Consider the following 21527-nt stretch of genomic DNA (forward strand, 5'->3'; position numbering starts at 1 on the left):
CTTTCTTCTGGCATCACTGGGTCTAGAGAGCCCCTGGCCATATAATTGAATGGCAGCTCTCAGAGGCTGGATTGGAGCAATGATTGTACCTTGTGTCAATGAAAAGCCCAACTGCTATACAAAGTGGAGATAAGCTCACCTTTAACTTTTTGAGGATAGTGGAGGTTTGGGCAACAATGTCCATATGAAACTCAGGCCTACAGTTTGTAGTTCTGGAAAATAATTACACTACTGTTGAGTGGTTCTTGAGCATGTAAGAGGATTAGGGGTACAGTTTCCTCAGCTCAGGTGGAAGTAAAATATGTAAATAAATTGAAGGATTCATACTTTTAAAACTGTTTTAACATGTTTAATTTCAGAATATAACATTAAGTTGATTGTATTCACTTCTAATTTCTTAGCAGTGAAAGTGTTCAGCCCAACGAAATCATTCAGTTGAATTTCGAGATGGAAAATTTTACAAGCCAGTCAGTGACAAGACGTATTCAATGGCATGTTGACTACCGTGGGAAAAATCCTCCTCCAGATTTGGACAAAGTGGTAACAGAATTGGCAGTGATCCAAAAAGACATCCGTGCTATTGTACCACTCTCTATGGTAAGTTTGTGCCCAATGTTGAAAATTTATTGGTCAATGTCCAGTGATATAATCTTGGTGTTCTTTATATTGGAGAGGTTTATTCTACATTTTTGAGTGTAAGTAGTTTATCTACCAGTATAATAAAAAAAAGACTGTTAACATTCATAGGTATGGAGATATTAGGCTGGATTTTACATGGGTAAATGAGACGAACCACCATCTTAGGATCCTTTCCCACTGTTGTGAACTAAAGTTCTAATTTTGCATATTTTCTTGATTTTTCTTATTCTATACTAACAGAAAGTAAAATAATGCAATAAAACAGTCTCCTATAAAAAAAACTAAATTACCACACCTAAAATTATCTGTGTTAACATTGCAATTCTTTAACAAGTTATTATTCAGCGTAGTTAGCGGCTGAATTTCATTTTCAAGTTATGCAATTTGAATCACAGGCAAGACAGTTCACCAACATTGGAGGTTTAAGTAAAGAAGTGTCAAGGGTGGAATATGGGTATCCTAGGAATCAGAATATCCTTTTATTGTCACGCACTTTTTTGTAGAGTACAGTGAAAGGTTTTTGTACAATGTCTGCCTTCTTATGGCAAGATCTTAGGTATACTTTGGTACAACTCTTGGATCCAGTAGAGGAATAAAAGTAATTGCATTACTTACAAAATTGTCCGCATTTCACATCAGTATTTGTTGTTTACCTATTTTGATATCTATATTTGATCATAGGTTAGAATGCAATGTACAAAACTTCCAGTTAATTCTTCAACGATATAAGTATAAATTAACGAGCAGAGTAAATTACGGTGGAGGGATAGAAGCTTATTTACAATTAACTGATTTATTTGTAGCACAGAGAGTTGGGTATACAATAAGAAACAATATCTATTGTGTGCAGATATTGATTGATTTCTATGTATGTTCCATAATCAGATAATGAATAAAATAAATGTTGTTGTCGGCCATTCCTACGATCTTGACAATTTTCCGTATACAAATGTGGCATCTTTATTCTCAATGCTTCAAAACTGTCGTCTTCAACATGGTATCGTATTTTCATCCCACTATTAATCAAACACGCTTAAGTAATCTGTTTCTAATTGGATTATACACCAGTATGGAGACTCCTTCAAATGATTAAGAAGTTGTTTTTGCAATTACTGTCCTGTTTATTTTCTCTTCTTTTAACTTCATATTGTGATAATATTCTGCAAAGAAGTAGTTCTATATCCTTTATTTTTCAAGTATTCATTCAAAGAACGTATATTGGGAATTTTTTCTGTTTCTTGACTTCCAATGGCTTCATATTTCCATTTACTTTCACATAATATTCCAAACTGGCGAAATTTACCTTCTCAAATATCTCTTGCAATCTCTATTTAGCAATTAGTAATGAATTATTGGGATCATGTACATTGTTATTTTCTGTTGATCATGAATCTAACGTCTAATATCATTTTGCTTGTCCTAATTTAATACTGCTGTAAAGTGAGAAGTGGGTAAATTGACCAGTTCGCATTGACCCTTTCTAACTCAGGCATGTTACACAGAGAGATAGACAAAGGAGACAAGAGTCAGAGGAAGGTCCAACACAATTTTGCTGAAAACCTTATGAAGGAGAACAATATTTATCTGACTCCACCATTGTACTTCAATTAAACTCTTTCAAACTCTTTTCAGGAGATTACAGTAAACAGTCTTAAATTTCTGAAAGAAAAGTCTCAAATCTACACCAGCTATCAACTTCTGATCCGCTTGTCAAAGGATTCAGTACATCCGATTCACAGGTCCTTACTGCTGTAATAAAATGTTTGTCTGAAAAGATAGGTTATACCCATTCAATAAGGCTAGGAGATCCTGTTCTTCAGTCTTTGAAGATTGACTGATGTTTCAGGATCTGCAGTCATCGATTTGGGCTTCCCCTTTTGTCTGGGACTTGTTCTGATCTTTGACCATTTACTGAGCTGGTTTTCTGGATCTGGTCAGTCTAATGATGCTTGCCATAAAGTACAAAGAACTGGAGGTGCTATGTAGCTCAGCGCTCTTTGAGATGCCTTTGAAGTAGTTGCAAAAACAGAGAGAGATGTGGGTCCAGGTTGCCTCTTTAATCCCTCAGTTTGCACCCTTCTCGAAGATTCTGTGGTCTGTGTCCAATACTAGTATTGGGCTGAGGCAGGAAGATCCAATGAGGTGACTGCTTCCATTTTAGAGGTCACAAATCATAGTTTTGAAACTTGAACTATCTGGTGCTGTCCTTGTCACACTGTGCCTCAGGCCTCCTACTGAACTGAGTGCCAATCACATTTGCGTAACAGACTTCTAATAGAGCAGGTTCAGTAGAGATGTAAACAGCAGTTCTTTCTGAAACAACATGGCCATTTACACCTGGCCAGGCAACTGCAGGCCTGTCTGGTTTTGATGGGAAGTTGATTGTCCAAGACCTGGCTGCATGAATACTCTGTTCCAGTTCTGCAGTTTGCAAGTTGCAGAATATAGCTAGGCTTGGCTTTCACATTTCAATTTTTTATTCATGCTCCTGAAAAATGTAATTTCTGTAATAATATCGGAAGTCATGGTTCATCTGACCACACAAACACATCATATGAAAATTAGTTAATAAATAACTGTTTTATTTCACAATTCTTTAGATCTTTACCCATTAGCACAACCTCAACTTGTACTGCTACTTTATTTACATATTTCACTACTTACATGGAAAGTTATCAGCATGAATGTTATTTTAGTGACTATCCACATGAGTATTCTCTGAAACAAATCAAAATGAAATTATATGTATGAATACTGTTATATATGAATTATTAGATGTACATAAGATATGGATTATACACATTAATTAGTGATGTATAAATATGTGTTTTCTCTGGCGCAAGTTCTTGGGGCTGCTTTTCCTTGCTCAGGTGCAGAAAATGCAGAATACCCAAAGTGTCTGAATTTGGCATGCATGACTCAGTAACATGAGTCAGCTGCAAATGCAATCAACCTTTCCTCAATTCTACCACCTGACCATTGTTGTTTCTTCCATAGGCAGTAGAAAGCAAAATGTAGCAAGAAATAGGGCGAGTTGGGAGCAAAGGCAAGCGACTTTGTCATGTCCTAATTTCCAATCCTTTCGTCAATTACTAATTCCCAACATATTGGCTCCAATATTGATAGAGATGGTTTAGATATATATATTAGAAAACAAATGTTTCGATGGAAAATCTAAAGTCTAGAGATGTTGATGGCGAAGTTGGGTTTTGGTTGATAATCCAAGTCAAAATATTTCTCCTCCTCCAGACAAACCAACTGTGCTGAAAAAAATCTCCTCCTTCCGCAGTAGTCCTCACCTACATTGTGCTGATTTCCTGAAGCCCAAGAAACACAGCCAAAGCAAAACATGAAGTGCAAGTTAAATGTGTGTCTTATTATAATATTTAATTTACCACCTTATTGCCTTGGAGCTGGTTGCCCTATATTAATCCAGCATTAAACTCCAAATTGATTGAGTTGGGCTTCAATTTCATAGAGTCATTACAATGTGGAAAAAAGCCATTTGGCCCATTGAGTCCACACTGACCCTCCGAAGAGCATCCCACTCAGATCCACCCCCTAAACCTATAACCCTATGTTTCCCATGGTCAATCCACCTAACTTGTGCATCTTTAGACTGTGGGAGGAAACCGGAGTACCTGGAGGAAACCCACACAGAGACGGGGAGAATGTGCAAATTCCAAGCAGACAATTGCCCAAGAGTGGAATTAATGTTCTCATCCAACTCTAACCATTCTATTTTTGACAATTAGAAATCACTCAATTGTTTTACAATTTCTTATCTTCTTCACAAATATCTCTATCATGTTACTACTTTTGTTCACCTCCTTTGTCTGGTTATTTTCAAGTCTAAGAAATGATTTTGAACATGTCATTAAGTTAAAGGAACTATATATGTACAAATTATTATGCTACTAATGTTGAACTAAATGAACAAATTACTGTTATGGACCAGACCAAGCCTCCTCAAATATTCAGAAGATAATCTAGACCCAAACATTTCTCTTATTTTAAAGATAAATGTAAGATGTTGCATTCCAAATGCAATTCGATTGTTCAAACTACTAAATTTAAAGCAAAACACACTTTATTCATCCACTATAGTTAAAATACACCACTAAAAAGGAAATGAAATAACAACTCTATTGGAAAACTAACAGAATTATTGATACAGTAACTATTACTAATTAACTGTTCCAGTATAGTAACATCCTATTAACACACCCTTGATGAAAGACAAATTCAGAAAACAGATTGATTCTGATGCAATTCCAGTAGCCCAGGAGGAAAAACATTAAGAGAAGTCTGAGAAAATGTAGCAGATGGGAAAGATTTACTGCTGCTGAGAACCCAGCAACAAGTGCTGAAAACTAATTAAAAATCCTGGTTCTTTGCGAGTTTGATCATACCCATTCAGGCTGCTTCTATTATTCCAACTTTTGAAAAAACACCAAAGGCTTCACAAGTTGTTTATCTTCTCATGGACTGCTCGTCACCTGTCCCCCCAATTTCTATCTAAAAGAAACCGGGACAAACTACACCTCTTAAAGCCACAGCATTGTCATATAACCCCCACAATAAAGGGTTGGATAGCTTGTAAGGCTCACAACATGTCCTTTTGAACAAACTGCACTTGCAAGTACAACAATTCAAAAGGTACCGTGCAATCAAATAAACAAGCTAAACACAATTTTTTTAAAAAGTGGCAGTATTTCCACTTGAGTGAACACATTTGTGGTTCTGTATCCTTGAGAACTAGTATGCATTTTGACTGCAGAAGAGAAAATACAGCAACATAAATTTCAGGGACTATATTGTCAATAGTAACTTCTCAGCTGGAGAGTTGAGTATAACTTTTGGGGTCACACTTTAGGAAGGATGGACCAAAATTTATGAAAAATCAGCTAAATGTCAATTTCGGGGAATAGCATGGTATATTTCTCTCCGAGCCCGAGTGAGTAATCTCTTGCAATTTTAAGCTACTCTCCTCATTATACATGTATCACACCTCTATTGTGTTTTTCTTATGCTATTATGTGCTCTCCAGCAGCAGAAGTTAGGGTTAGTAAAATTCGCCATATTGCCCCTGCCAAGACCATGCATGGTTAGTGCCACCAGCACCATATTTAAAGCCCAGATGTGTACCAGTCAATCGTTACCAGCTGCAAATTGCATTCATGATACACGGAATGTCATAGAGTCATACAACACAGATAAAGTTCTTTGGGCCATCGAATCTGCATTAACAGTAACTACGACTAAAGGCATGTTAATCCCAATTTCCTGCTCTTGTCCCATATCCTTAAATGTTATGATGTGCTCTTTCCAATTTTTTAAAGGCTGTAAGGTTTCCAGCCTCCACTACCATTCCAGATTCCCACATCACTCTGAATGAAAAAGTTTTTTTTTCTCAAAACTCCTCCGAATCTCCTACCCCTTCCCCCAACACTATGCCCTTTTATAATTGACCCCTCAAACTAGACCAGTTGCTCTATACACGTGGAATCTTTACCCCTCATAATCTTATACACCTCAATTATGCTACCCCTTAGCCTTCTCTGCTCTAAAGAAAGCAGTCCAAGCCTATCTAATCTCTCCTAATAGCTCAATTGCTCCATCCCAGGCAACATCCTAATAAATCTCCTCTGTACCTCCTCTTGTGCTATCACGTTCTTCCTGCAGTGAGGTGATTAGAACTGCACACAATACTGCAGCTGTGTGCTAACCAGCAATCTGTACAACTCCAGCATTACCTCGTTGCTCTTACATTCTGTGCCACATCTGATGAAAATAAAAATGACCCATATGCTTCTTAATTCACATGCTCTGCTGACTTCAGGGATCTGAGAATAATCACCGTAAGGTTCCCTATGTTCCTCTGAGTTACCTAGTGTCCTGCCATTCATTTATTACTCCCTCATCTTGTTTCTTCTTTTGAAGTGCATCACTTTGCACTTGGGAGTGGGAGGAAAAGTACAGCTTCTCAGAGCACTGAGATGGCACGGGTGACATTTCACCACAAACAGAACCTCACAGGTTAATAAATATTGCAGTTTAACATCAACACCTGTCTGATCAATTTTTATTGTAATTACAGCAACAAGAACCAAGCTACACAAGCTACCTATCCATCATGATATACCATATGAGACCCTGTCTCAGGGAGTGTATTCTTTTGCTAATGCTTGTGTAGCATAACATCTTGTCAATGTGGCAGCCTCACATGTTGGAAAAGCTTGAAACCATTAATTCTTATTAAACCATAGCAAAAATAAGAAAAGAATGTTGCATTTGCTCCTGGGAACAAACAGGAGCTCCTAACTTTGGAGCAACAGATTTACAATCAATGAATGATCCCTTCATGCTTCTCAGATCTTTTGGAATACAATGTCAATGAAGTCCTGTCTGGTTTGTTCTGCATTACATTTCAACACTGCATCATGCTTAATGTGGTCTTCCTCCTGTGCAATGTCCTCATTTTCCTTCTTGGAAGTCTTTCTCCTGGCTCTTCACATCCCAACATTTCTTGTTCAGTTTTGCAAGGCAAAGCATGCAAAGATTATGCAACACACTCTATCTGAACTGTACTGCAAGACTCCCCACACCAATCCAAGCATTGGATCTTCATTTCCAGGAGGCCTAACGTCTACTCTATGATGGCCCTGATGGAAGAATGGGCTGCATTGCATCTACACATAGTGTTAGTCAGGGATTTATAACAGGGTTAGCAACCATGGTTACAGAGAACCTTGTCACCCAGTAACATCCTTGGAAGGCATCCAGCCCTTGAAACAAAGCAGGAAACCCTCTTCGCTGTCCACTACACCTCCAATTTTGGTGTCATCTGCAAACTTACTAATTGTACCTCTTATGCTTGCATCCAAATCCCTTATGTAAATGACAAAAAGTAGAGGACCCAGCACCGATCCTTGTGACACTCCACTAGTCACAGGCCTCCAGTCTGAAAAACAACCCTCTACCACACCCTCTGTCTTCTACCTTTGAGCCAGTTCTGTATCCAAATGGCTAGTTCTCCCTTTATTCCATGACATCTAACCTTGCTAATCAGTCTCCCATGGGAAACCTTGTCGAATGCCTTACTGAAGTCCATGTAGATCATATCTACTGCTCTGCTCTCATCAATCTTCTTTGTTACTTCTTCAAAAAACTCAATCAAGTTTGTGAGACATGATTTCCCAAGCACAAAACCACGTTGACTATCACTAATCAGTCCTTGCCTTTCCAAATACATGAACATTCTGTCCCTCAGGATTCCCTCCAACAACTTGTCCACCACTGAGGTCAGGCTCACCATTCTATATTTCCCTGGCTTGTCTTTACGGCCCTTCTTAAACAGTGGCACCATGTTTGTCAATCTCCAGTCTTCTGGCATCTCACCTGTGATTATCGATGATACAAATATCTCAGCAAGAGGCCCAGCAATCACTTCTCTAGCTTCCCACAGAGTTCTCGGGTTCACCTGCTCAGGTCCTGGGGATTTATCCACTTTTAACAGTTTCAGGGCATCTAGCACTTCCTCCTCTGTAATCTGTGCATTTTGCAAGATGTCACCATCTATTTCCCTACAGTCTATATCTTCCATATCCTTTTCCACAGTAAATAGTGATGCAAAAGTTCATTTAGTAGCTCCCCCATTTTCTGTGGCTCCACGCAAAAGCCGCTTTGCTGATCTTTGAGGGGCCCTATTTTCTCCCTAGTTACCCTTTTGTCCTCAATATATTTGTAAAAATCCTTTAGATTCTCCTTAATTCTACTTGCCAAAGCTATCTCATTTCCCCTTTTTGCCCTCCTGATTTCCCTTTTAAGTATATTCCTAATTCCTTTATATTTTTCTAAGGATTCACTCGATCTATCCTGTCTATACCTGACATATGCATCCTTCTTTTTCTTAACCAAACCCTCAATTTCTTTAGTCATCCAGCATTCCCTATACCTACCAGCCTTCCCTTTCACCCTAACAGGAATATACTTTCTCTGGATTCTTGTTATCTCATTTCTGAAGGCTTCCCATTTTCCAGCCGTCCCTTTACCTGCAAACATCTGCCTCCAATCAGCTTTTGAAAGTTCTTGCCTAATACCGTCAAAATTGGCCTTTCTCCAATTTAGAACTTCAACTTTTAGACCTGGTCTATCCTTTTCCATCACGATTTAAAAACGAATAGAATTATGGTCGCTGGCCCCAAAGTGCTCCCCCACTGACACCTCAGTCACCTGCCCTGCCTTATTTCCCAAGAGTAGGTCAAGTTTTTCACCCTCTCTAGTAGGTACATCCACATTCTGAATCAGAAAATTGTCTTGTACACACTTAAGAAATTCCTTTCCATTTAAACCTTTAACACTATGGCAGTCCCAGTCAATGTTTGGAAAGTTAAAATCCCCTACCATAATTACTCTATTATTCTTACAGATAGCTGAAATCTCCTTACAAGTGTGTTTCTTAATTTCCCTCTTACTATTGGGGGGGTCTATAATACGATGCCAACAAGGTGATCATCCCTTTCTTATTTCTCAGTTCGACCCAAATAACTTCTCTGGGTGTATTTCCGGGAATATCCTCCGTCAGCACAGCTGTAATGCTATCCCTTATCAAAAATGCCACTCCCCCTCCTTTTTTGCCTCCCTTTCTATCCTTCCTGTAGCATTTGTATCCTGGAATATTAAACTGTCTGTCCTGCCCATCCCTGAGCCATGTTTCTGTAATTACTATGACATCCCAGTCCCATGTTCCTAACCATGCCCTGAGTTCATCTGCCTTCCCTGTTAGGCCCCTTGCATTGAAATAAATGCAGTTTAATTTATTAGTCCTACCTTGTCCCTGCCTGCCCTGACTGTTTGATTCACTTCAATTCTCAACTGTACCAGTCTCAGATTGATCTCTTTCCTCACTATCTCCCTGGGTCCTCCGCCCCCTCCATCCCCCACATCTTACTAGTTTAAATCCTCCCAAGCAGTTCTAGGAAATTTCCCTGCCAGTATATTAGTCCCCTTCCAATTTAGGTGCAATCCGTCCTTCTTGTACAGGTCACTTCTACCTCAAAAGAGATTTCAATGATCCAAAAATGTGAACCCTTCTCCCATACATCAGCTCTTCAGCCATTCATTCATCTGCTCTATCCTCCTATTCCTGTCCTCAGTAGCTCGTAGCACTGGGAGTAATCCAGATATTACTACCTTTGAAGACCTACTTTTTAAATTTCTACCTAACTCTCTGTAATCTCCCTTCAGAATTTCAACCTTTTCCCTTCCTATATCGTTGGTTCCAATGTGGACAATGACCTCTTGCTGGTCCCTCTCCCCCGTGAGAACATTCTGCACCCTCTTTGAGTCATCCTTGATCCTGGCGGGGAAATAACACACCATTCTGCTTTTTCTCTGCTGCCCACAGAAACATCTGTCTATATCTCGAACTACAGAATCCCCTAACACAATTGATCTCTTGGAAGCCGACGTACCCCTCGTTGCATTCGAGCTAGTCTCAATACCAGAAACTTGGTTGTTTGTGCTACATTCCCCTGAGAATCCATCACCCCCTACATTTTCCAAAACAGCAAACCTGTTTGAAATGGGTATATCCATAAAAGACTCCTGCCCTAGGTGCCGACCTCTCTTACGTTTACTAGAGTTAACCCATCTATGTGACTGTATCTGAGACTTGCCCCCCTTCCTATAACTGCCATCCATCGCATACTATTGGTGTTGCAAATTCCCCATTGCTTCTATCGGTCTCTCCAATCGATCCACTCAATCTGATAAGATTCGCATCCAACAGCATTTATAACATATATAATCCGCAGTAACCCTTAAACTCTGTTTAAATTCCCACATCTGACAAGAAGTACATATCACTGCAAAGGCCATTTTTGCTCCTTCCCAATCTACAGACCCAGAAAATAACAGTGTCTTATTCCTCTACAAAACACTGCACCAGGTTAAATCAATAGCAATGGCTTATATTTTAAGTTTAATCAAGAGACTTTATCTCCAAAAATATATAATCAAGAAAGAATCCACTGTACTCACTAATACAGCCTTTCTCTTGGACAGACTTAAAACAACAATTAAGTCATCTGATTCTGTGTTGTGAACTTCACCCAAACCGGTTCCTCTAAGATTAGTTGTGAAATTCACTGTTTTTCATTTTCCCAGATGCACTCCGATGTCCAGCAACACACGAATTCAAAAACAGCAAAGGCAGTAACTGTGCAGGTTCTCTCCCCCCTGCACTGTCCTCATCATGTGCTTCCTTTGTTTGCTCTTCTCCCTTTTAAAACTGCTGTTGTTTTGACTTTTTTTTCCCAAAGTTCCAAAACAATGCAACAGCGTATAAAACAGTAATTGCTGCTCCTGGAATTCGAGGAAATCATCTCCAGCACTTAAAATACCTCAAAAAAAGGAGCAGCTTTTACAGCCAGAAATTTTTCCTGTCCTCCATCTTGGATTACCCAGAATCCTAAAATTGTATGTTGATAGAATGGATTCCTTCTCTGTTCACAAAATTAGCCATTTTATGATATGGTCCTTTCAACACAACTTGTGTAGAGTTTATTACCGGCCGAAGCCAGCTGCGTTGGCTATAGCATTGACCTCATCACACAGAAACGAGATAAAGTGGTGAGGTCTAGCACAAGTATCATTGGTAACAGCCTTGATATGTTTATAGTTTGGGAATTGAGAGATCCCACACAGTCCCGAGTGTATCTTTGGAAGCAGTCAGTTGCTTAAAAATTTAGTTGACACCTTGATGGAAACTGGGATAGGATGGCCCACACTTCAGGTTGCACATCCAGTTCCAGCAGATGACACAGTGTGTGACAGTGTCCCAGGACATCTTTAGTCTATAGTAGCAATGTTCCTCACTCAACTGGAAGAAATAGCATGAAGAACAATTCTTTCTGGGTCTCCTATAATTCCTCTTCATTCTGAGGGGACTTCCAGCTGCGAATTCTTTGTGTGATAACCCTGAGAACTGAGTTCAGACACTGACCTTGACTGACTGTGGTAATACACCATGACTGATGACAGTCCCCTTGACTTAATTAAGGACTACTCCCCTCAGACCTTGAGACATGACCATTTGGCTGAATACATGCTGTATGTTTGCCATATAATCTAATGGCACATACTTTACTGATACTAATATAACACGGTGCATAGAACAAATATCTATCTCCTTGACTGATTACTGTGACAGCAATGCTTCTAATGGCATGGCAAGACTAGATTTCTGAGAGTCTTTAAATTCTGAGTGAGGCAGCAAAGCATTAACAGATGAGCAGATATGCAATGAGCAACGAAGATGACGTGAAGTGAGTGAGTGCTAAAAGCGAAAGTGAAGGGCCCTATAGTGCACCCTGGTTAGATACTCGAGATGAATGCCTGTGCTTCCACACAAAGAGACCTGGCAGCAACATTGCAATGCAAAGCATTTATGCAGCTCGAAGTGCAGCCTTGAAATGTGAATACTGTTCCATGTTAGTCACGCTGATGCCATAATAATGTAATGAGACTGGTGCATTTCTAATGCCAAACTCTGTGGATGGAGTGTGGAGGTGATGGTTGCAAACGAAGAAGACACCAAGATTTTGCGGACTGCTAACCAAGATGGAGGCCTGGTGAGAAAGCAGTGAGCTGGAACTGCCAGGTTCCTACTCTGAATTTCATCTGGAATTGTCACAGTCTGGTTTCTCTCCACTGCATTGGAGAATAGGAAAAGGCATGTGAATGATATGAGATGAAATATTAATACATACAAATTGAATGCTCATCACTTACTAGCAAGATTCTCATCTCACCATTCAAAACTTGAGTGGTAGTAAAGAATCTATTTTTTTCCGATCTTGTCATACCTTCCCAACAGATTCATCGTTGCTCACATGATTCAGAGGCTCAGAAAATTCAACCTGATGTGAGCACTTGGGAAGAGTACAGAAGAGGTTTATACAATTGGTTTCAGGGTTGAAAAATTTCAGTTGTGAAAAGATTGGACAGATTGGGGCTGTTTTTCTTGGAGAAGAGAACACTAAGACTAGGTCTTATGGATGTTTTAAAAATTGGATGTATGGACAACATAGTTAGGGAGAAACTGTTCCCATCTGTGGAAGTATCACGAACCAAAGGAAACAATTGAAATGTATTTTTCAAATGAAGGAAATGTAAGATGAAAAAATCTTTTTCAAGCAGTAAGTATAGTCTGGAATGTCCTGCCTGGAATTGCGGATGCAAGTTCAATTGCCAAATTCAAGAACCCATTAGATAATTATTTAAATAGAAACTATGTGCTATGGAAACATATGGAAAAAGATGAAATTGGTCTTAAGTCAACAGCCAGTGCAAACACACTTTGTTGAATGGCCTCTTTCTGCACCGTAACAATTCTGTGGTTCTGATTGTATGAACTTTAACAGTTGACTTTTAGATTGCCTTGTTTCATGTTATCTAAGTTTTAAACTTAAATTTTCCTTTGAGCAGTGAGAAGCAATCATTATTTTGTGGAAAATCAGTAACAATGGGCTGCCTTTTGATCCTTTGAAAAATAACTCTTCTTTTATGTCTTGTTTTGAAACTGTTTATTAATCTTGGTAGTAATCAGGCTTATCTTTAATGTCTTTTAGTAAATGTTTTGCTGGAGTGCTTTTAGATGTACAATTTTGCCATTAGCTTTACTTCAAATAAAAACAGAATCATTAGGTCTAATGGCACAGAAGGAGACCAGTTTGCTCAGTGCGTCTCTCAGATCTTTGAGCAATTTAATCCCATCCTCTGTTTCTTCTCCATAGCTCTACAAATATTTCCTTTCCAAAAATGGTAGGACACAAAGCGTGGTGATGGAGGATTTTTTTTTGGACTGGAGACCTGTGACCACTGGAGTGCCACAAGATTTGGTACTGAATAAATTATTTGGATGAGAATATCGGCAGCATGGTTAGTAATTTCGCAGATGACACCAAAATTAGTGATAAAGTGGATAATGAAGAAGATTATCGAAGATTACAAAAAGATCTTGATCAATTGGGTTAATGGGCTGAGGAGAGGCAGATGGAATTTAATTTGGATAAGTGTGAGGTATTGCATTTTGGTAACACGAACAAGGACAGAACTTATACAATTAATGTTGGACATGGGGTAGAGTTGTAGCACAGAGAGACCTGGGATTTGGGTACATAATTCTTTGAAATTTGCATCACGGGGAGACAGGTTGGTTAAGAAAGCATTTAGCAGGTTTGCCTTCATTGCTCAGATTTTTGAGTTTAGGTGTTGGGACATCATGTTGAGGTTGTAGAGGACGTTGGTAAGGCCACTTCTGGAGTACTGTGTGCAGTTCTGGTCATCCTGTTACAGAAAGGATATTATTAAATAGAGGACGATTCAGAAAAGATTTTCCAGGATGTTGTAATGAATGAAGGGTTTGAGATATAAAATAGACTAGTTGAGCTGGGTTTCTTCACTGGAGCTTAGATTAGAGTGGGGCTGGAAAAGCACAGCAGGTCGGGCAGAATCCAAGGAACAGGAAAATTGACATTTCGTGCAAAAGCCTTTCATCAGGAATGGAGGCAGGGAGGCTCCAGGGTGGAGAGATAAGTCAGGGTGGCGGTGGGGCTGGGGGGGAAGGTAGCAAAGAGTACAATAAGTGAATGGGGGTGGTGATGGAGGTGATAGGTCAGAGAGGAGGGTGGGGGAAGGTAGCAAAGAGTACAATAGGTGAATGGGGTGGGGACAGAGGTGATAGGTCAGAGAGGAGGGTGGAGCGGATAGATGGGAAGGGAGATTGGCAGGTAGGACAGGTCATGAGGACAGTGCTGAGCTGGAAGGTTGGAACTCTGTGGTGGGCAAATTGTTGGAGGGAATCCTGAGGGACAGGATGCACATGTATTTGGAAAGGCAAGGACTGATTTGGGATAGTCAACATGGCTTTGTGCGTGGGAAATCATGTCTTACAAACTTGATTGAGTTTTTTGAAGAAGTAACAAAGAGGATTGATGAGGGCAGAGCAGTAGATTGATCTATATGGACTTACTAAGGCATTCAAAAAGGTTCCCCATGAGAGACTGATTAGCAAGGTTAGATGTCATGGAATACAGGGAGAACTAGCCATTTGGATACAGAACTGGCTCAAAGGTAGAAGACAGATGGTGGTGGTGGAGGGTTGTTTTTCAGACTAGAGGCCTGTGACCAGTGGAGTGCCACAAGGATCGGTGCTGGGCCCTCTACTTTTTGTCATTTACATAAATGATTTGGATGCGAGCATAAGAGATGCAGTTAGTAAGTTTGCAGATGACACCAAAATTGGAGGTGTAGTCGACAGCGAAGAAGGTTACCTCAGATTACAACAGGATCTTGACCAGATGGGCCAATGGGCTGAGAAGTGGCAGATGGAGTTTAATTCAGATAAATGCGAGGTGCTGCATTTTGGGAAAGCAAATCTTAGCAGGACTTATACACTTAATAGTAAGGTCCTAGGGAGTGTTGCTGAACAAAGAGACCTTGGAGTGCAGGTTTATAGCTCCTTGAAAGTGGAGTCGCAGGTAGATAGGATAGTGAAGAAGGCATTTGGTATGCTTTCCTTTATTGTTCAGAGTATTGAGTACAGGAGTTGGGAGGTCATGTTATGGCTGGACAGGACATTGGTTAGGCCATTGTTGGAATATTGCATTCAATTCTGGTTTCTTTCTTATCGGAAAGATGTTGTGAAACTTGAAAGGGTTCAGAAAAGACTTACAAGGATGTTGCCAGGGTTGGAGGATCTGAGCTACAGGGAGAGGCTGAACATGCTGGGGCTGTTTTCCCTGGAGCGTTGGAGGCTGAGGGGTGACCGTACAGAGGTTTACAAAATTATGAGGGGCATAGATAGGATAAATAGACAAAGTCTTTTCCCTGGGGTGGGGGGGTCCAGAACTAGAGGGCATAGGTTTAGGGTGAAAGGGGAAAGATATAAAAGAGACCTGAGGGGCAATTTTTTCATGCAGAGGGTGGTGCGTGTATGGAATGAGCTGCCAGAGGAAGTGGTGGAGGCTGGTACAATTGCAACATTTAAAAGGCATTTGGATGGGTATGTGAATAGGAAGGGTTTGGTGGGATATGGGTGGGGTGCTGGCTGGTGGGACTAGATTGGGGTGGGATATCTAGTTGGCATGGACAGGTTGGACCAATGAGTCTGTTTCCATGCTGTACATCTCTATAACCTGTTTCACTGGCAACTTTCAAATCCACACCTCTGCCACCTAGAAAAATAAAAGCAACATGTGCACGGGAGCACTATGATCTGCATGTTTCATCATTATGAGTTGAAATTGTGTTGATAATCATTATGGACCAGACCAAACCTCCTAAAAACCTCCAGCCCCCAACTTTTCATTATTTTTAAAGGTAAGTGTGAGGCATTGTGTTCCAGATGTAATTTGATTGGTCAAACTATCAGGCTTGAACCATAACACACTTTGTTCATACCCAATAGTTGGAGTACAATCAAAAGAAAGAAAAATTGGAATGACTTAACTCTATTGGAAAACTTAACAGAATAATATATTATTTAACGACTGAAACGCAATTGTTCCAGTACATTAATTTCCCATAAACACACCTTGACAAAGGCAAATTCAGTAAAATAGATTCTCTCAAAAGCAATTCTACAGTCCAGGAGGAAAGAACATGAAGAGAAAACTCATAGAGAGAGAAATTAAGCATTTTGCTGTAATAGGAAAAGGTCTATAGCAGCTTCCCAAACTGAAAAAGCTACTGAAAATTAGACAAAAATCCTCATTCTGTGGGAGATTGACACCTATTCCTTCATGCTAATTCTATTCTTCCAACTTTAAGGAAAACCCAAGGCATACAAGTTGTTTACTTTTTCAGTTGGGAACAAACCACTTGTCACCTCTGTCTCAGCCTGTCTGCATAAAAAACACCAGGACAAAATACACCTCCTAAAGCTATAGTAACATCACATAATGCTTAACTATGATTTCATTCCTTTCTTTCTATTTTACAGTGATTTGATACAATTGAGTGATCTGCTTGACCAGTTCAAAAGGCATTTAAGAGTCAACCATATTGCTGTGGGTCTGGGATATCATGTATACCAGACCAATTAAGTATTCCAGAGTTGCTTCCCTGAAGGGTATTAATGAACCAGGTGAAATTTTTGAACAATCGATAAAGATTTCATGGTCATAATTAAGCAACCTTTTAATTCCAGAACTATTAATTGAAAATAAAAACCCCAGCTGCCATGGTGGGGTTTAAACCTGTATCTTCAGAGAATTAACATGATGATCTGGATTACTACTATATGACATTGCCACTACACCATTGTCTCTCCATAAATCCTGGAATTCTTTTGCTTATAGAATTGTGGATGTACCTATACCATTTGGCCTGTAGCAATTTAAGAAGCCAGCTCATGACCGCCTTCTCAAGGCAGTTACTGATGGTCAATAAATTCTAGTCTTCCTAGTGAAACAATATCACATGAACAAATAAGAAGAAATTTGTGTAACACCTTTCACAATCAATTTTTTTACAGCTAGTGAAGTGGTTTTGAATTGTAGACACTGTTGTAAAGAAGGATGTGTGGTTTATTCACATATGCTCCCACAAACAGCCATCTAATAAATTTTGGATAATCTCTTTTTATGGTATTTATTGTAGAATACTGAAGGTAAGATCCTTACCTCTGGATATTTCACAAGTGCCTCAGCTTTGGCATCCCAGCTGAAAGGTGATACTCCCTCAGTAATGGACTAGAGTGTCAACTGTGATTTTTGTGTTCAAGTCATGGAATTCTAATTTGAACCAACAACATTCTGACTTTTAAGTTGAAAGTGCTACCAACTGAACCATGATTACACTTAACAGGTTTTACCTTTATTATGCTGCAAGTAGTTGACATTCAGTCTTTTTTGAATAAGTACAACTTTTGCCAGGACCCACCTACCACAAAATTCATCATGAATTTTTGGAGGGAATAAGTTTGGTATATGTGCTTATAGGCTAAATTACAAAAACAATGCAGAGGAATCTACTTTTGTCCCCAAAACATAATTCAAATTTATTTTGCACGATATAGTTTTAGGCATTTCTGTCATTATATTTGCCAAGGCTAATCCTCAGAATAGGTACATTGTATGTTTTTCCATTTCCATCCTTCCATTTGGTTAATTTTTTGGAATGTGAAAGAATTGGAGTGAAATTGGAATGGAATTATTTTAATTTTACAAATTACACAGATTCCTATTTAAGATTCAATCCAGTATATGTACTCCTATGTCATTCATTTTTTTTCCATTTATTTGTGTATGAATTTATTTTTGGCTGATGCATACAACAATTTTTTAGTTTCCATCTTTGTGAGATGAGCAAATGATGGTTTCTGTAGTATCAATAATTATGAAGTAAAGTGTGTTCAACACTAGTATGCTTCAAAGAATTATACTGTTGGACTGTGGTTTATTTTCCAGTCTGCCAAAATCAGCAGACACAAATGTTCTACCTTATCAGTTTGTACACTTTAATTAATGCAGATTTTGCCTAATAGATACAAATTATGGAACAACAGAGATCTGTATCTGTAATTGCATTCATTTATCACACAAACTCGTTCCTACAGGGGACAGATGGCACTGGTGAGCCTGTGATCGACAGTGCTCTTATGACTGTCACAGTCTATCAGGTGAGGAAGGGAATTTTGGACCAGTGAACCGTGTGACTTTTTTTTCTTTTCTTGCCCTGGTTGCAGGAAGCAGATGTGCTTAGTTAATGTAGTAAATTAAGATAAAGAGTGAGGCCTTTGCAAATGTGCTTATTGCAGTACACTAATGCTTTACAAAAAGTCAGTGAAAATTTTGGTTTGCCTGTTTGTAAACTGCTATTTCCAGGTGGCTTGTTAACATCAAATTTGAGCAAATTATGCTTGGTTAATTTTGTTTAATAGGTACCTGATCATTCATAAAGTATTGAGTAATGATGTTTTCCAAATATCCACTGCTATTTTTTCCCTGTAAATTGACACCATTTCTTTGTCTTAGGCTGAAATATTAAGTTAAATGACCCAGAATCAATATACCAGCTTTGGGGAATCCAGAAGATATGAAGTTGGTCTATTTTAGTAATGAGTCATATGCCAGTCTTTCAGAATATAAAAGCAGGAATGTACTTCTGAGGCTCTATATGGAGTAATGTGTGCAGTTTTGGGCCTAATATCTCAGGAAGGATGTACTGGCCCTGGAACGTGTTCAGAGGAGGTTCACTAGAATGGTCCCCGGAATGAAAAGCTTAACATATAAGACACATTTGAGGACTCTGGGTTTATATTGGATGGAGTTTAGAAGGATGAGGGGGGAATCAAGTTGAAACATACAGAATACTGAATGACCTGGATAGTGTAGATGTTGGGAAGATGTTTCCATTGGTAGGAGAGACTAGGACCCGTGAGCACAACCCTATGAGTAAAGGGAAGACTTTTGGGAATGGCGATAAGGAGAAACTTCTTCAATCAGAATCATTGCCACAGAAGGCTGTGGAGGCCAGGTCATTGAGTATATTTAAGACTGCGAGAGATAGGTTCTTGAGTATCAAGGGGACCAAGGGTTATGGGGAGAAAGAGGGAGAATGGGGTTGAGAAACTTAACAGCCATGAGTGAATAGCGGAGGAGACTCAATGGACTGCATGGTATTGGGCCCAAAACTGCACACATTACTCCAAATGTAGTCTGACCAGAGCCTTATATAGGCTCAAAAATACATCTCAGCTTTTATATTCTGAAAGACTGGTATGTGACACATTACTATAATACACTAACTTCATATCTTCTGGACTCCCCAAGGCTGGAATTTGAATGCACATTTCTCTGAATTTAAATTATTTAATGTTTTATTTACTCTCAACATTTTCAACTGTATCATGATTCATCATGGTAAGGTGTATGATTATATCTGTCTAAATGACATTTGCAATCCTATGAATATTTTGCATCTGATATGATTGATTAGCACGTTACAAGTCAACAGATACACTGGCATATTGATTCTGGAACATTTAACTTAATATTTCAGCCTAAGACAAAGAAATGGTATCAATGTACAGGGAAAAAAATAGCAGTGGATATTTGGAAAGCGTAATTACTAAATACTTTATAAATGATCAGGTACCTATTGAACAAAATTATTCAAACACAATTTGCTCAAATTTGATGTTATCAAGCCACCTGGAAATAGCAGTTTACAAACAGACAAACCAAAATTTTCTTCAATTTTTTTCATTAATCTCTGCTCCTATGTCTTATGGTCTTATGGCTATTCAGGTAGGGCAGAATTCATCAGATTCTTGGTGGAAAAGACTATTAAATATCTATTTGCCTAGGAACGCAAGAAAATAAAGAGAGATAGTTAAAAGCACCTAAACTACTGAAATACTTGTCTAATATTCCGAATGAAATTTTATACAAGAGACAAATGTAACAAATAATTGCCTACAGAATGGGATGTGGATGATTCTCTTTGGGACAATTTTCATTGAATAAATAGAAAGGATTGAGGATTGATTTTGCTAGTTTGAAGGATATTGGAAAGAAACTATATTTTGAAAGTAAAATGGATTGATGTAAGTCACCAATTGTCAGATTGATTTGTAAAGAAAAGAACCTAGGTAATTATTGATGTCCTTGAAAAAGGATGTCTTGTATTTTGTTGAGAACATAGAACATTGAGATCCGATTATGGAATAATGTGTTCTAAGAATATGAGTAATAAGTAACTTTTAAAATTTCTTTATAATTTTTTTATATATGGAAAAGAAAGCACATTTAAAGAATGATGGATATGGGAGCTGTTAATAATTAGTTGTTTTAGAATGTGCAACAAAGAAGAAAAAGAAAGCATTGAACTGAATGTTACCTTTTTTGGCTTGTCAAAGTTGTGTCAAAATATTTGGAGGAATTCTTATTGTGAGACCTAGCATGACTTCTCATCATATCTTAACAATACGCCTCATTAATTACCTAACCACCGCTATGTCCCTCACACTTGATTCTATTCCCATCATAAAATGCACCATTCTTGGAACAACTCACCATGGGGGACATCTGCCAAGAGTGCCATCCCTTGTGCTGTGCCATCTTTGAAAGGCAACTCTGCACCCAAACAAGCATTGGCAGTCTGTCATTGTCCTTCATCAGTAACATTACGTCTGACCAGTCACAAAAGTTATGATGCTCTCAGCACATAGCTGGCATAACCCACACTCCTTCACACATACAACCAAATTATCTCACCCTTGTCTATTTTAAACCACCAGGTCATATAGTCAGTGTGACTGTGACTACATCCCATCTAATCATCATCTCTGACCCTGTGCCCACTCTAGACCGACATTGTGTCATTATCCAGTAGGGCAACAAAATATGTTTACACAACCAATTAGATAATTTGCAAATTAAGCTTTATTTACAGCCATCAAAAATGACCATATAGAGACTGTAGTTTGCACATACACAATGCAAACCAAATGTTGGCACCATGTCCAATGACTATTAAGCATTACACAGTCGTCTGTTGCATTCAACTCTCTTCAACTGAAACCAGTATAAATCAAGTCGTGTCAGGATTATGGCATCTAATGCAGCTGACGAGAGCTTCTTCATCCTGTATTTACTACCGTTCTCTTTGGAAGACTGCTCCTGCACACCCAGTTGCTCAGTATTAACCTTGTTGTGTGGTCCAATGTACAGAGCACAGCACACCAGGATGATTTGGCACAGTCTGTCCAGAGCACCACTCCCCCAGACTGGTACAACAGCAAACCCATATCTTCAGTTGCCTTATCATTTGCTCCACCTTGTTTCAAGTAGTAAAAAAGTTAACATTGTACTTGC

At 39.0% G+C, this 21527-nt stretch overlaps 1 protein-coding gene across 1 annotated transcript in view; it reads left to right on the top strand.

Moving 5' to 3' along the window:
* The window catches only part of tmem132e (transmembrane protein 132E), a 533792-nt gene that overhangs the window by 255991 nt on the left and 256274 nt on the right, over window positions 1–21527 (top strand). Inside the window, exon 4 of the mRNA XM_060847811.1 lies at window positions 402–597. Within this exon, the coding sequence (XP_060703794.1) occupies window positions 402–597 (196 nt within the window). The remainder of the gene's footprint in view (window positions 1–401; window positions 598–21527) is intronic.

The sequence above is a fragment of the Hemiscyllium ocellatum genome, chromosome 31 (genome assembly GCF_020745735.1).
Source record: "Hemiscyllium ocellatum isolate sHemOce1 chromosome 31, sHemOce1.pat.X.cur, whole genome shotgun sequence".
In the NCBI taxonomy this organism is placed as follows: domain Eukaryota; kingdom Metazoa; phylum Chordata; class Chondrichthyes; order Orectolobiformes; family Hemiscylliidae; genus Hemiscyllium; species Hemiscyllium ocellatum.